At 53.1% G+C, this 14,306-nt stretch overlaps 1 protein-coding gene across 9 annotated transcripts in view; it reads right to left on the reverse strand.

The window, feature by feature from the left end:
* Window positions 1–14,306, reverse strand: part of ASCC1 (activating signal cointegrator 1 complex subunit 1) — an 86,713-nt gene that overhangs the window by 61,804 nt on the left and 10,603 nt on the right. For 5 of the 9 annotated variants that reach the window (XM_068140348.1, XM_068140350.1, XM_068140349.1 and 2 more), the window contains 3 exons: window positions 12,740–12,842; window positions 8,874–8,971; window positions 4,911–5,089 (listed from right to left, as the gene is read on the reverse strand). In XM_068140348.1, coding sequence (XP_067996449.1) covers window positions 4,911–5,089; window positions 8,874–8,971; window positions 12,740–12,842 — 380 coding nt within the window. The remainder of the gene's footprint in view (window positions 1–4,910; window positions 5,090–8,873; window positions 8,972–12,739; window positions 12,843–14,306) is intronic. The other 4 variants (XM_068140347.1, XM_068140341.1, XM_068140342.1 and 1 more) reach the window with 1 other exon arrangement.

Raw genomic sequence — 14,306 nt, forward strand, 5'->3', positions numbered from 1 at the left:
GTGTCAGGTGATAGAACAAGAGAAAATGTCCTGAAATTGTGCTGGGGTGGTTTAGGCTGGAGATGAGGAAATCTTTCTTTCCTGCAAGAGTAGTCAGGCATTCACAGAATCATGGAATCAGTAAGGTTGGAAAAGACCTCAGAAATCAAGTCCAACCTGTCACCACAGACCATGGCTTGAAGTGCCACATCCAATCCCCTCTTGAACACCTCCAGGGATGGAGACTCCACCACCTCCCTGGGCAGCACATTCCAGTGGCTAACAACTCTCTCTGGGAAGAACTTTCTCCTCACCTCCAGCCTAAACCTCCCCTGGCACAGCTTGAGACTGTGTCCTCTTGTTCTGCTGCTGCTTGCCTGGCAGAAGAGACCAACCCCCACCTGGCTACAACCTCCCTTCAGGGCGTTGGAGACAGCAAGAAGGTCTCCCCTGAGCCTCCTCTTCTCCAGGCTAAGCAACCCCAGCTCCCTCGGCCTCTCCTCACAGGGCTGTGCTCCAGACCTCTCCCCAGCCTTGTTGCCCTTCTCTGGACACATTCAAGTGTCTCAATGTCCTTCTTAAACTGAGGAGCCCAGAACTGGACACAGGACTCAAGGTGTGACCTAACCAGTGCAGAGTCCAGGGGCACAATGACCTCCCTGCTCCTGCTGGCCACACTGTTCCTGATGCAGGCCAGGATGCCATTGGCCCTCTTGGCCACCTGGGCACACTGCAGGCTCATATTCAACCAGCTGTCAATCAGCACCCCCAGGTCCCTCTCTGCCTGGCTGCTCTCAGCCACTCTGACCCCAGCCTGTAGCACTGCCTGGGGTTGCTGTGGCCAATGTGCAGCACCTGGCACTTGGATGTGTTCAATCTCCGGCCCTTGGACTCTGCCCATCTGTCCAGCCTGACAAGCTCCCTCTGGAGAGCTCTTCCACCCTCTAACAGATCAACTCCTGCCCCCAACTTGGTGTCATGTGCATTGGAACAGGCTGCCCAGGGAGGTGGTGGAGTCACCATCCCTGGAGGTGTTCAAGAAGCCTGTGGCCACAGCACTGTGGGACATGGTTTGATGGCCATGGTGGTGTTAGGTTGGTGGTTGGATTCAATGTTCTTGGAAGTCTTTTTGCAACCCAAACAATTCTATCATTCTCTATTCCTAGGCTATACATCTGCAACCCCCCCATAGAGCTGCTACTGACCAAATTCCACATGTCCAACTAAAAATGGAAGCTCTAGAGCTGATGTAAGCAGCACCAGGAACACTTCAGGCCCTCTCGAGGGGCATAAGGCACCAAGCAGTTTGAACACAGTCCTGCAGCTTCCAGGCCAGGGAGCCCTGTGTCCACACATCATGGACAGCAGGACCTGCAGCCTCCTGCCTTCACCCACATTCCTAGAATCACAGAATGCTCTGGCTTGGAAGTGACCTCCAAAGGCCATCTAGTCCAACCCCCTCTGCAGTCATCAGGGACATCCTCACCTAGACCAGGCTGCCCCTAGCCTTCTTGAGCCTCACTCTGAGTACCTCCAGGATATCCATGTGTCTGTCCTGCTGTAGGGCAGCTTCAGCTGCCACCATTCTGTGGGATGCCTGCAAGCACCTTGATGACTGGGCAGAAGCAAAAGGCACATCTTCAGTGCCACACTCTCTCAGAGACATTGCAGCTATCAGGAGGATCCACACCTGGGTGCTGGTTGTGAGTGCAGCTCAAGCCTGAGGTTACTGCAAGCCAGAAATAGCTTTTAGGCTGAAATGTGTCCCCACCTGCACACCCATGCTGCAGGATCCCTGACCATGAAGCAGAGCCTTACATGGCTGCCCAGACACAGCACAAAAGCTGCAGGAGAGACAAAGGCAGGCAAGAGGAGGAAATATCAACTTCACTAGCCTGGTCAGCACAGGGTCTCAGCACTCCTCTGACTGAGCTCCAGTTTCTGCAGCTTTCTAGGACAAGGAGCTCATGAAGGTTTGCAGATGCCTCCAGGCAGCTCCTTCTGAATGTGACTGACAACACTGGGGAAGGCACCAAAATAAATCTATGAACATCCCACTCAGGGATGCAAACTGATACTCAAGAGTGAGCAAGAGACAAACAATGTGACAGAGACACATCAGGAGGGGGCTGGAGAGCAAGGAAATCACCAGCTGAGGCCAGTGGAGGGCTGCAGAGATGCCACCAAACCAGCAGGCAGGAAAGATGAGTGCTCTGCAAGGAGGGTCCTTGCATGATGCCAGGGTTTTGAAGGATTAAGGACACTGGATGGGAACACAAATGACAGCATTAGATGCAGAGGTGAATAAAAGAGGCCACATCTTAGAGATGTGGCACTGAAAAGCTTTGCCTGACACCGAGGCAGCCTGGAAGCCAGATGTACAGCATGACACTGAGGCTCCTGCCCTGTGCAGGCAGGAAGGTCTGGCATTGCTGGCCACAGGGAGGGACAAGACAGATCCACAGGACCTGCTGGAGGACAGCTAGAGGGAGGAGGAGGATCAAGCAGAGTCCAGGATGCCAAGAACTCAAGCAGAGTAGGGCCAGATCCTAAGGGAGATCAAGTGAGAGGTCTGGAACAGCCATAAGCCCAGGTAGAAGGGGATATAGGGCACAAGAAACACCAAGCCAAAAGCAGTGTTCTCAGTCCAGGGCCAACAGGAGGAACAGCCACTGACAGAGCTCTGTGCTGAGGTCAGCAGCCCCTTGAGGAGCTACTCCTCTCCCTGTGACTTTGGTGTGTCCCCACACAAGGACTGGAACAGGAAACCAACAGAGGGAGCCAGGCCACCACTGATGCCAGCCTGAGGTCCAGCACTCTTTGTCCAACCAAGCTTCCTCAGGCTGACATTTCCATCCCCCTGCCTTCAGGGCTTCCCTTTAATAAAGGCAGAGGCTGCTGGCTCATGGGGACAAGTGACAGAGCCAGGGACATCCTCCCAGCCTGGGGAGAGGGCGTGCATGGCACTGCACTGATTGCTGATCCCTGGACCTGTTGGCCACCCTCAGTTGTATTTAACAGCAGGGGGAAACCTGAGTGACCAAAAGCTCCTCAGATGGGCAGAGAAGAGGGATTTCAACTAGAACTGCCAGGAAAGACAAGACTGCAAAGCCAGCTCCCTTCTGCTCTTGGAGATGAGACAACTGACATGCAAGTGCCCAGGAAAACTTGAGCAAGAACTCAGTGTCTTCCCAGACAGCAAATAATTCACACCCCCAGCACGTAGACACAGGGAAGGAGACTACTTCAACTCTGCTGTTGGCAAGAGTCTATTCTCCCCCTGAAAAGTGAGAGACATGAAGGTAAGAGCATCAGCCTACAAAGCCCTGCTGTGAGTGTGCAATCTGACCTGCAGCAGCCACAGAAAAAGAACTCTCCTCTCTTGCCCAGGGATGTCCTGCCAGCAGACTGAGAGGATGTGGCAGTGTACTAAGCCCATTCCCTCCCCTCAGCCTGGCCCTGTGCGTTGCCACACCACCTCTGGCAAAGCAGGAGCACTCGAAACTAAAGCAGGGAACACACAGCTCCCACTGCAGGCTGCTCCTCGCTTCCCTGTGCCTGCTCCCTGCTGCTCTCAAGGCAAGCTCTGAAGGCAGGTAGGAGGGAGTGTCAGCACAAAGTCTCATGAGGAAGGAGGGAAGAGATTGGATTTGCAGCGTGGTATGTGCTGCCAAGTCACCCCTCCCTGAGCTGCAGTAATGACATCCCATCTTCCTTCCCTCTCTGTAACCAGAAGGAAAGTGACATGAGAAGCAGCAGCAAACTTATGAAGTCCTACCTGGCCTCACTGGAGTGTAGAAATCATCTAAAACACAGCAAAGGCTACTACATTATTTAGTGGCTTTCCTATTCAACCCCAAAAATCCCCAGCTCTCTTTTGAACCTTAGAGATCTCCCTACCCAGGAAAGCCTCTGAGGAGAACAACAAAAATACTCCACTAACAACTTCTAAGCCATTCCACTTTACAGAAGATTTCACAACAGCACTCCACAAATTCACAATGGATCCAACAACTTCAGGAGAAGGCCTGCTGAAAATGCACTCCTAGGGAAGGGAAGAGAGTTAAGTCACAGAACTGTCAGGGCTGGAAGGGACCTCAAGGCTTAGCCAGTTCCAACCCCCCTGCCATGCCCAGGGACACCTCACACTCCAGCAGGTTGCTCACAGCCACATCCAGCCTGGCTGCAAACACCTCCAGGCAGGAGGCTGCCACCACCTCCCTGGGCAACCTGTGCCAGGCTCTCACCACCCTCCTGGGGAACAACTTCTTCCTCACATCCAATCTCAATCTACCCACATCTAGATTTGCTCCATTCCCCCCAGTCCTATCACTCCCTGACACCCTCAAAAGTCCCTCCCCAGCTTTCCTGTAGCCCCCTTCAGATACTGGAAGGCCACAAGAAGGTCTCCTGGAAGCCTTCTCTCCTCCAGACTGAACAGCCCCAACTCTCTCAGTCTTTCTCCATAGGAGAGGAGCTCCAGCCCTCTGCTCATCCTCCTGGCCCTTCTCTGGACATGTTCCACCATGTCCAGATCTTTCCTGTAACAGGGGCTCCATAACTGGACACAGTTCTGGTCACCTCTTTCAAGGTCCCTTCCAGCCCCTAACATTCTGTGATTCTGTGATACTCCAGGTGGGGTCTCACCAGAGCAGTGAGCACCAAGAAGCTACCTCTGAGTCCTTCAAAGTGAAGACCAAGAAGCTACCCCCAAGTCCTTCAAGGTGAGCACCAAGAAGCTACCTGGAAGTCCTTCAAAGTGAAGACCAAGAAGCTACCTCCAAGTCTTTCAAGGTGAACACCAAGAAGCTACCTCTGAGTCCTTCAAGGTGAGCACCAAGAAGCTACCTGCAAGTCCTTCAAGGTGAGCACCAAGAAGCTGCCTCAAGGGCACTCCGCTGAAGGGTTTTGATTCTCCTGTGGATTCTTACCTGGGAGCATTTCTCCAGCACCTCCTCCTTGAACTGCAGGAACCTCTCCTGGATGTTGGGCTGGTTGAGAGCAATGGAGAGGAAGTGTGTGAAGGGCTGCTTCTTGCGGAAGCTGTCCAGGAGCACGTCGATCCGCGTCCGGGCGGAGATGACGCCGCCGCGGTGCTGCCCTGTGATCACTGCAATGGAAACAGAGCAATGCCCCTCTCCTCTGCATGCAGCTACAGACAGACTACTGACACCCATGGCTCACCCTAATTCAAGAGTCATTATCCTTATTACATCTGTTGGCTTAATAGACCAGGTGGTGACTGGACATCCAATTGACTTTAAACCAGCAATACTGGAGGGGACCGTGAGGGTGAGAGCATTTCACCCAGGAGATGCCAGGAGATGCCCAGCAGCTCCTCTCCACTTGCCAGCCCTGGGCTCTCTGAAGAAATGGTAGGCATTAAACCCTCCCAACCATCCACAGAGAAATAGAATGATATAGAATGGTTTGGGTTGAAAGGGACCTCAAAGATCATTGAATCACAGAACTGTCAGGGGAGGAAGGGACCTCAAGGCTCAGCCAGTTCCAACCCCCCTGCCATGGCCAGGGACACCTCACACTGCAGCAGGTTGCTCACAGCCACCTCCAGCCTGGCTGCAAACACCTCCAGGCAGGAGGCTTCCACCACCTCCCTGGGCAACCTGTGCCAGGCTCTCACCACCCTCATGGGGAACAACTTCCTAGCATCCAATCTCAATCTACCCACTTCTAGTTTTGCTCCATTCCACCCAGTCCTATCACTCCCTGACACCCTCAAAAGTCCCTCCTCAGCTTTCTTGGAGCCCCTTTCAGATACTGGAAGGCCACAAGAAGGTCTCCTGGGAGCCTTCTCTTCTCCAGACTGAGCAATCCCAACTCTCTCAGTCTGTCTCCATAGGAGAGGAGCTCCAGCCCTCTGCTCATCCTCATGGCCCTTCTAGTTCCAACCCCACTGCCATGGGCAGGGACACCTCCTGCTAGATCAGATTGCTCAAGGTGCTGTCCAGTCTGGCATTGAACACTTTCAAGGCTGAAGCCTCCACAACTTCTCTGGGCAGCCTGTTCCAGTGCCTCACCATCCTCATGAGGAAGAACTTCCTCCTAATGTCTAACCTCAATCCAGCTTCTTGCAGTTTGAAGCCATTCTCCCTTGCCCTGTCACTCCATGCCTTTGCCAAAAGTCCCTCTCCAGCTCTCCTGTAGCCCACTTCAAATGCTGGAAGGCTGCTCTAAGGTCTCCCTGAAGCCTTCTGTTCTCCAAGCTGAACAACCCCAACTCTCCCAGCCTGTCTGCACAGGAGGGATCCTCCAACCCTCTGATCAGCTTTGTGGCTCTCCCTAACAGTTCCATGTCCTTCTTGTGTTGGGGACTGCAGAGCTGGACACAGCACTACAGGTGGGGTCTAAGGAGAGTGGAGTAAAGGGGGAGATCCCCCTCTGGCAGGGAGTCTCCTGTCAGACTCCCTGCTTGACAGAGAATGCTTGACATGGCTGTGCTTTCCTCTGCAGAGACAGGATGATGCCATCCAAAGTATCCCTCTGCTCTCAAGAATGTCAGCTCTGAGGGCCTAAAAACCAGTGACCAGGCCTCCACCATCTCAGCAGCTCTTCAGAGCATCATTTCAAGTGTTCAGAGAGGCAGTCACAGTATAAAAAGAGAAAAGGAAGGCTATCAAAGATCAAGATGGCCTATATCATTTGTGCATGCACTTCAAGGCACCAAACAGAGAACACTTCAGCTTGAAAGGAAAGAGCTGCAAGAAGCAAGCTTCCTATTATTACATGTTTTCATCATCTCTCACCCTTCTTAATAGCCCTTCATGCTTCTCAGGAAGAAGTCAAGATCCACTTCTTGAGAAGTGCTGCCACATACTTGTGCAGCACCACAGTTGGATCCCCCTCATCCCTAGGGTTGCTGAGGAGCAACTTCACATCAGGCTAATGATCACCCAGGCATGTGTAAGGGGCCCTCCAGATATCTGCTAAGACCTCACCTGGAGTACTGCATCCAGCTCTGGAACCCTCAACACAGGAAGGACACAGACCTGATGGAGCAGGTCCAGAGGAGGGCCATGAAAATGATCAGAGGGCTGGAGTACCTTTGCTACAAGGACAGGCTGAGGGGGCTGGGGGTGTTCAGCCTGGAGAAAAGAAGGCTCCAGGGAGACCTAATAGCAGCCTGCCAGCACCTGAGGGGGGCTACAAGAAGGCTGCAGAGGGACTGCTTACCAAGGCCTGCAGTGAGAGGAGGAGGGGGAATGGTTTGAAATGAGAGAAGAGCAGATTTAGACTGGATTGAAACAAGTTCTGCACCAGGAGGGTGGTGGAACACTGCAACAGGTTGCCCAGGGAGGCAGCTGAGGCCCCATCCCTGGAGCTATTCAAGGTCAGGCTGGACAAGGCTCTGAGCAACCTGATCTAGTGGAGGATGTCCCTGCTGACTGCAGGGGAATTGGACTAGATGACCTTTGGGGGTCCCTTCCAACCCAAACCATTCTATGATCCACTGAGGCAGAAACCTTCCCAGGGCAGCCCTCATGAGCAATGTCTCCTCTCTTTGTAAGTCACAAGAAGTGATGAGAAGGCACATCCAGTACAAGGAAGCCTGTTTGCACTCTCAGGATCAAGTGACACCACCAGCAAGGCAGCAGGATCATCAAAATGCTTCTCCAGGCAGATGCTGGAGCTGATTTCTACATAAATATTCATCAAGGTAACTTTTTTCCTGGATGTGGATTACAGTTTCTTAGGAATGGAAATGGCATTCTGTTCAAAAGCAGAATCAAACAACTCAAAATCCAACACATTTGATCCCAAAGCTCCCAAGCCACTCATCAAGGCCCAGAATTGACTTCAGGGAGACTATTCAGAGGCTTCAAATGGAGAATCACAGCATTGTCAGGGCTGGAAGGGACCTCAAGGCTCAGCCAGTTCCAACCCCCCTGCCATGGCCAGGGACACCTCACACTGCAGCAGGTTGCTCACAGCCACATCCAGCCTGGCTGCAAACACCTCCAGGCAGGAGGCTTCCACCACCTCCCTGGGCAACCTGTGCCAGGCTCTCACCACCCTCATGGGGAACAACTTCATAGTATCATAGTATCAGTCAGGGTTGGAAGGGACCACTCTCATGGGGGAGAACTTCCTCCTCACCTCCAGCCTGAATCTCCCCACCAACTTCTTCCTAACATCCAATCTCAATCTACCCACTTCTAGTTTTGTTCCATTCCCCCCAAGTCCTATCACTCCCTGACACCCTCAAAAGTCCCTCCCCAGCTTTCTTGGAGCCCCCTCAAGATACTGGAAGGCCACAAGAAGGTCCCCTGGAGCCTTTCTTCTCCAGACTGAACAGCCCCAACTCTCTCAGTCTGTCTCCATAGCAGAGCAGCTCCAGCCCTCTGCTCATCCTCCTGGCCCTTCTCTGGACACCTTCCAGCACCTCCAGAACCTTTTTGTAACAGGGGCTCCAGAACTGGAGGCAGTACTCCAGGTGGGGTCTCCCCAGAGTGGAGCAGAGGGGCAGAATCCCCTCCCTGGCCCTGCTGGCCACACTTCCCTTGCTGCAGCCCAGGCTTAGGTTGGCTTTCTGGGCTGCAAGTGCTCACTGCTGGCTCCTGTTGAGCTTCTCATCCCCCAGCACCCCCAAGTCCTTTTCTTCAGGGCTGCTCTCCAGCCAGTCCCTGCCCAGCCTGGATTGGTGCTGAGGATTGCCATGACCCAACAAACCCTGACCCTGCTTTATAAGGCTTTATAGACAGAAAAGCTAAACTCAGGAGAAGAGTGAAGCAATTTTCCCAGGGCCATAAAGTGAGTCAGTGCCATGTCAGAGGCAGGAATGAAAAGAAGACACCTCCTGTACCCTCTTCCCACTCAAACTGTGTCTGGGCAAGAGCTGGTAAGACAGCTTCCATTTTGTGGGTCTTCTAACTCACCAATTTCTCCTTCCACTCCAGGCTTGGGAATGCTGATGGAGGTTCTAGTCTCTGTTTCTAGTCTCTTCTTGGTTTCCCCTTTTTTGCCAATGATGTACCTGGAGGAATAAAAGCATGAGACAGTCACTCACACAGTGCCACTGGATCACTCTCCATTAAGTGTCTCCAGCCAGCAGATCAACCACACCATAGAGAAACCAGGGTCTGAGACTCAAAGAATGGCAGGGCTTGGAAGGGACCTCTGGAGAGCATCCAGTCCAACCCCCCTGCCAAGGCAGATTCACCTAAGGGAGGTCACACAGGAACATGACCAGGTGGGTTTTGAAACTCTCCAGAGATGGAGACTCCACCACCTCTCTGTGCAGCCTGTTCCAGGGCTCTATTACCCTAAAATGCAAGAAGTTCCTCCTGATGTTTAGATGGAACTTTCTAAGTTCAAGTTTGTACCCACTGCCCCTTGTCCTGTCACTGGGCACCACTGAAGGCAGACTGGCCTCATCCTCCTGAGGATGGCATTGATGAGATCCTCCTCAGTCTGCTCTGTTCCAGGCTAAAAAGCCCCAATTCTCTCAGTCTTTCCTCATCAGAGAGGAGTTCCAGACCCCCCACCATCTTTATAGCCTTTTGCTGTACCCTCTCCAGCAACTCCCTGTGCTTCTTGAACTGGGCAGCCCAGAACTGGACACAGTATTTCAGCTGGGGCCTTGCCAGGGCATAGCAGAGGGGAAGAAGAAACTCCCTAGACCTACTTGTCATACAATCATAGAATCAATAAGGTTGGAAAAGACCTCAAGGATCATCAAGTCCAACCTCTCACCCAACACCTCATGACTACTAAACCATGGCACCAAGTGTCACATCTAATCCTCTCTTGAACACCTCCAGGGATGGGGACTCCACCACCTCCCTGGGCAGCACATTCCAATGGCTAACAACTCTCTCTGGGATGAACTTTCTCCTCACCTCCAGCCTAAACTGAGTGTGATGGAACCCTGGAGCAGGCTGCCCAGAGAGGTTGTGGAGTCTCCTTCTCTGGAGACATTCAAAACCCATCAGGATGTGTTCCTATGCGACTTGCCACTTGCTTTGCCAGGGGGGTTGGACTTGATGATCTCTGGAGGTCCCTTCCAGCCCCTACCATTCTGTGATTCTGTGGAATCCCTAGAAGGCAGCAGTGTATTAGGGAGCAGGTCCCAGGTATGGCCCCACTTTATCTCTAGTTACTGCACTCGGGATATGGGGTTAGATGGAGCTTGATGGACCAAGGTGGCATCCTGGAGGGTGTGAGGACATGCATCCTTGTGTCCTTGAGGAAACCAGGATAGGTTATGGGAAAGGTTCTGGAGCCCCTAGTACAGGAAGGATCTGGAGGTGCTGGAATGCATCCAGAGAAGGGCCATGAGGATGAGCAGAGGGCTGGAGCACCTCTCCTATGAGGACAGACTGAGGGAGTTGGGGCTGTTCAGTCTGGAGAAGAGGAGGCTCTGAGGAGACCTCACTGTGGCCTTCCAGTATCTGAAGGAGGCTACAAGAAAGCTGGGGAGGGACTTCTGAGGGTGTCAGGGAGTGATAGGACTGGGGGGAATGGAGCAAAACTAGAAGTGGGTAGGTTCAGATTGGATGTTAGGAAGAAGTTGTTCCCCATGAGGGTGGTGAGAGACTGGCACACTCTTCTTGATGCACCCCAGGATATCATTGGCCTTCTTGGCCACAAGGTTCTCCCAGACTGAGTATCTCTGTGCTAGAGGGATGCACACACTCAGCTCCATGGGCTGGACTCATCCCAAGCACAGAAGCTACTCCCAGAACTCTACCCATCACCAGCCCAGGACCGTGGGATGATGCTGAGCTGTGGCTCACAACTAGCTTAAGCTAAAAGAAGTCATTTGGTCATGGCAGCTGTGCCCAGCACACCCTGCCACAGCTTTTACATCAGCTGCAGGAGAGCTAAGGGCTCCTTTTCTCTTGCTTACTTTGCTTTGCTCAAGGTAGTGATTTGCCAGTGTCCAAACACACAGCAGAGCACTTTTCCTCCTCTACATCTCAGCAAAGCTGTTCAACCAATAAAGCTGTCAAAAATAACTAGATAAAGCTTTGAACACCACAGGCTCCCAAATAAACACCAGATTTGAGTCAACAGTCAATTCCAGTCATGTGTGCTCCCTCTCAAGGCTTTCACCAACTCCCCCTGCCAGGCTGCTCGCCCCAGTTCTTTCTCCCACCCTCCCTGATGCTTTTATGTTCAAGGGAAGAGAGGCTCAAAACCTCTCCTGCCAGCAGGAAAGCACCACCTGCTGTCCCTGTCACACAGACGGCTAGGAGTCAAGTGAGGCACAACTGCAGCTGGAAAGGCTTCTACCCACAGAACAGAATAAACCAGGTTGGAAGAGACCTTCAAGATCATCAAGTCCAACCCATCAACCAGCACCACCTAATCAACTAACCCATGGCACCAAGCACCCTATCAAGTCTCCTCCTGAACACCTCCAGGGATGGGGACTCCACCACCTCCCCAGGCAGCCCATTCCAATGGGCAATCACTCTCTCTGTGTAGAATTTCCTCCTCACCTCCAGCCTAAACCTCCCCTGGCACAGCCTGAGACTGTGTCCTCTTGTTCTGGTGCTGGCTGCCTGGGAGAAGAGACCAACCTCTGCCTGTCTACAACCTCCCTTCAGGTAGTTATAGAGAGCAGTAAGGCCACCCCTGAGCCTCCTCTTCTCCAGGCTAAGCAACCCCAGCTCCCTCAGCCTCTCCTCACAGGGCTGTGCTCCAAGCCCCTCACCAACTTCATTGCCCTTCTCTGGTCATGCTCCAGCAAGTCAACCTCCTTCCTAAACTGAGGGGCCCAGAACTGGACACAGGACTCAAGGTGTGGCCTAACCAGTGCTGAGTCCAGGGGCACAATGACCTCCCTGCTCCTGCTGGCCACACTGTTCCTGATGCAGGCCAGGATGCCATTGGCCCTCTTGGCTGCCTGGGCACACTGCAGGCTCATGTTCAGCCTACCATCAACCAGCACCCCCAGGTCCCTCTCTACCTGGCTGCTCTCAGCCACTCTGACCCCAGCCTGTAGCACTGCCTGGGGTTGTTGTGGCCAATGTGCAGAACCTGGCACTTGGATGTGTTCAATCTCCTGCCCTTGGACTCTGCCCATCTGTCCAGCCTGTCCAGGTCTCTCTGCAAAGCCTCTCTACCCTCCAGCAGATCAAATGGTCAGGGTGGCAGGATGGCAGAATGGTCAGGGTGGGAAGGGACCCCAAGGATCAGCCAGTTCCAGCCCCCCTGCCATGGCCAGGGACACCTCACACTGCAGCAGGTTGCTCACAGCCACATCCAGCCTGGCTGCAAACACCTCCAGGCAGGAGGCTTCCACCACCTCCCTGGGCAACCTGTGCCAGGCTCTCACCACCCTCATGGGGAACAACTTCTTCCTAACATCCAGTGTAAATCTCCCCTCTTCTAGCTTGAATCTACTCCCCCTAGTCCAGTCTCTACCTAACACCCTCAAAAGTCCCTCCTCAGCTTTCCTGCAGCCCCCTTCAGATACTGGAAGGCCACAAGAAGGTCTCCTCAGAGCCTTCTCTTCTCCAGACTGAACAGCCCCAACTCTCTCAGTCTGTCTCCATAGCAGAGGAGCTCCAGCCCTCTGCTCATCCTCATGGCCCTTCTCTGGACATGGTCCAGCACCTCCAGAACCTTTTTGTAACAGGGGCTCCAGAACTGGACACAGTACTCCAGGTGGGGTCTCACCAGAGACCTTCTCTTCTCCAAACTGAACAGCCCCAACTCCCTCAGCCTGTCCTCACAGGAGAGGAGCTCCAGCCCTCTGATCTTCCTCAAACACACCAGAGACACACAGGCTCACTTGTATAAGGGGCTGGGAACCTCCACTCTGCACTGGAAGCCTTTCTCAGTCTCTTCCACCACAAAGGCATCACAGGGTTCATCTGAGCAGTCACCAGGGCTCACTAGAAGAAAAACAAAACAAACCAAAACAAAGCAACAGACCTTGTGCAACCTCTGTGAAGTTTGGCAGGGCTTTATGTAGGACACATCTCCCTGTCACCTTCTCCCAAGGTTAAATAGAGGAAGAAAGGGACTCATCTCCATTATGGCTAACTGCTTTTTATTTCACCTGACTACCAGCTCTGGGAAACATAATGACTGCTTCTAAATCCATCAGGCTGGGAGGCAGAGGAAAGCTGTAGTTACAGCCCAGCTTTGCTCTCAGCTGGAAGCTGTGCAACTACCCAGTGGGAATGGCCTCTTCTCCTGGCAGGGTGGAAGCCACCAGCCCATTCAGAGACCTGAGCAGAAAATGAATGCTGCAGAAGAACATAAATAAAAGGTGAGGACAGGATGAGAAAAAGGAAACAACAACAGAGAAATTCCTCCAGCCTCAGCAGGGAGGAAGAGATGCAAATTTCACCCATGGGCCATTCACCTGGGGCTGTTGGGACCTTACATGGCTCCCAGAAAGGGGCCATGGTTTCTGTCTCCTCTCCAACACATCCAGGGATCACAGAATCAACGTTAGGGGTTGGAAGGGATCTCCAGACATCATCAAGTCCAAGCTCCCTGCCAAAGCAGAATCACCCAGGGCAGGTCACCCAGGAATGCAGCCAGTCTCCAGAGAAGGAGACTCCACAACCTCTCTGAGCAGCCTGTTCCAGTCCTCCAGCACCCTCACAGGAAAGAAGTTTCTCCTCATGTTGAGGTCAAATTTCCTGTGTTCCAGCTTGTACACATTGTTCCTTCTCCTATCACTGGGCACCACCAAAGAGAGCCTGGCACCTTCATCCTGACCCCCACCCCTCAGATAGTTACAGATATTGATAAGATCCACTCTCAGCCCTTCTCTTCTCCAGTCACCCTTGTGGCTCTCCACTGGACTCTCTCCAGCAGGTCTCTGTCTCTCTTGAACTGGGGAGCCCAAAACTGGACACAGTATCCCAGGTGTGGTCTCAGCAGGGCAGAACAGAGGGGGAGCAGAACCTCCCCAGCCCTGCTGGCCTCACTTTTCTTGCTGCACCCCAGGACCCCATTGGCTCTCTTGGCCCCCAGGGCACATTGCTGTCCCATGCAGAGCTTGCTGTCCAGCAGCACTGCAAGGTCTTTCTCCATGGAGCTTCTTTCCAGCAGGACAACCCCTAGTCTGCACTGGAGCCTGGTTTTGCTCCTCCCCAGATGCAGGACCCTACTCTTGTCCCTTTCAAACTTCCTGAGGTTCCACTTCACCCAGCTCTCCAGCCTGGCCAGACCTCAGGATGGCAGCACAGCACCCTGCAAATTGAGCTGCTGAAAAGAAAAGCACTTTAGGTTGGCCATTAGAGGAAACTTTTTTTCCCCTTAAAAGGATTCTCAAACCCTGGAACAGGCTCCCCAAGGAGGTGTTTGAATCCCCATCCCTGGAGGTGTGCTCCAAAGAGGCA

Source organism: Melanerpes formicivorus, unplaced genomic scaffold, assembly GCF_026170545.1.
Source record: "Melanerpes formicivorus ecotype bairdi unplaced genomic scaffold, bMelFor1.0.p_v2 SCAF_6, whole genome shotgun sequence".
NCBI classification, from domain to species: domain Eukaryota; kingdom Metazoa; phylum Chordata; class Aves; order Piciformes; family Picidae; genus Melanerpes; species Melanerpes formicivorus.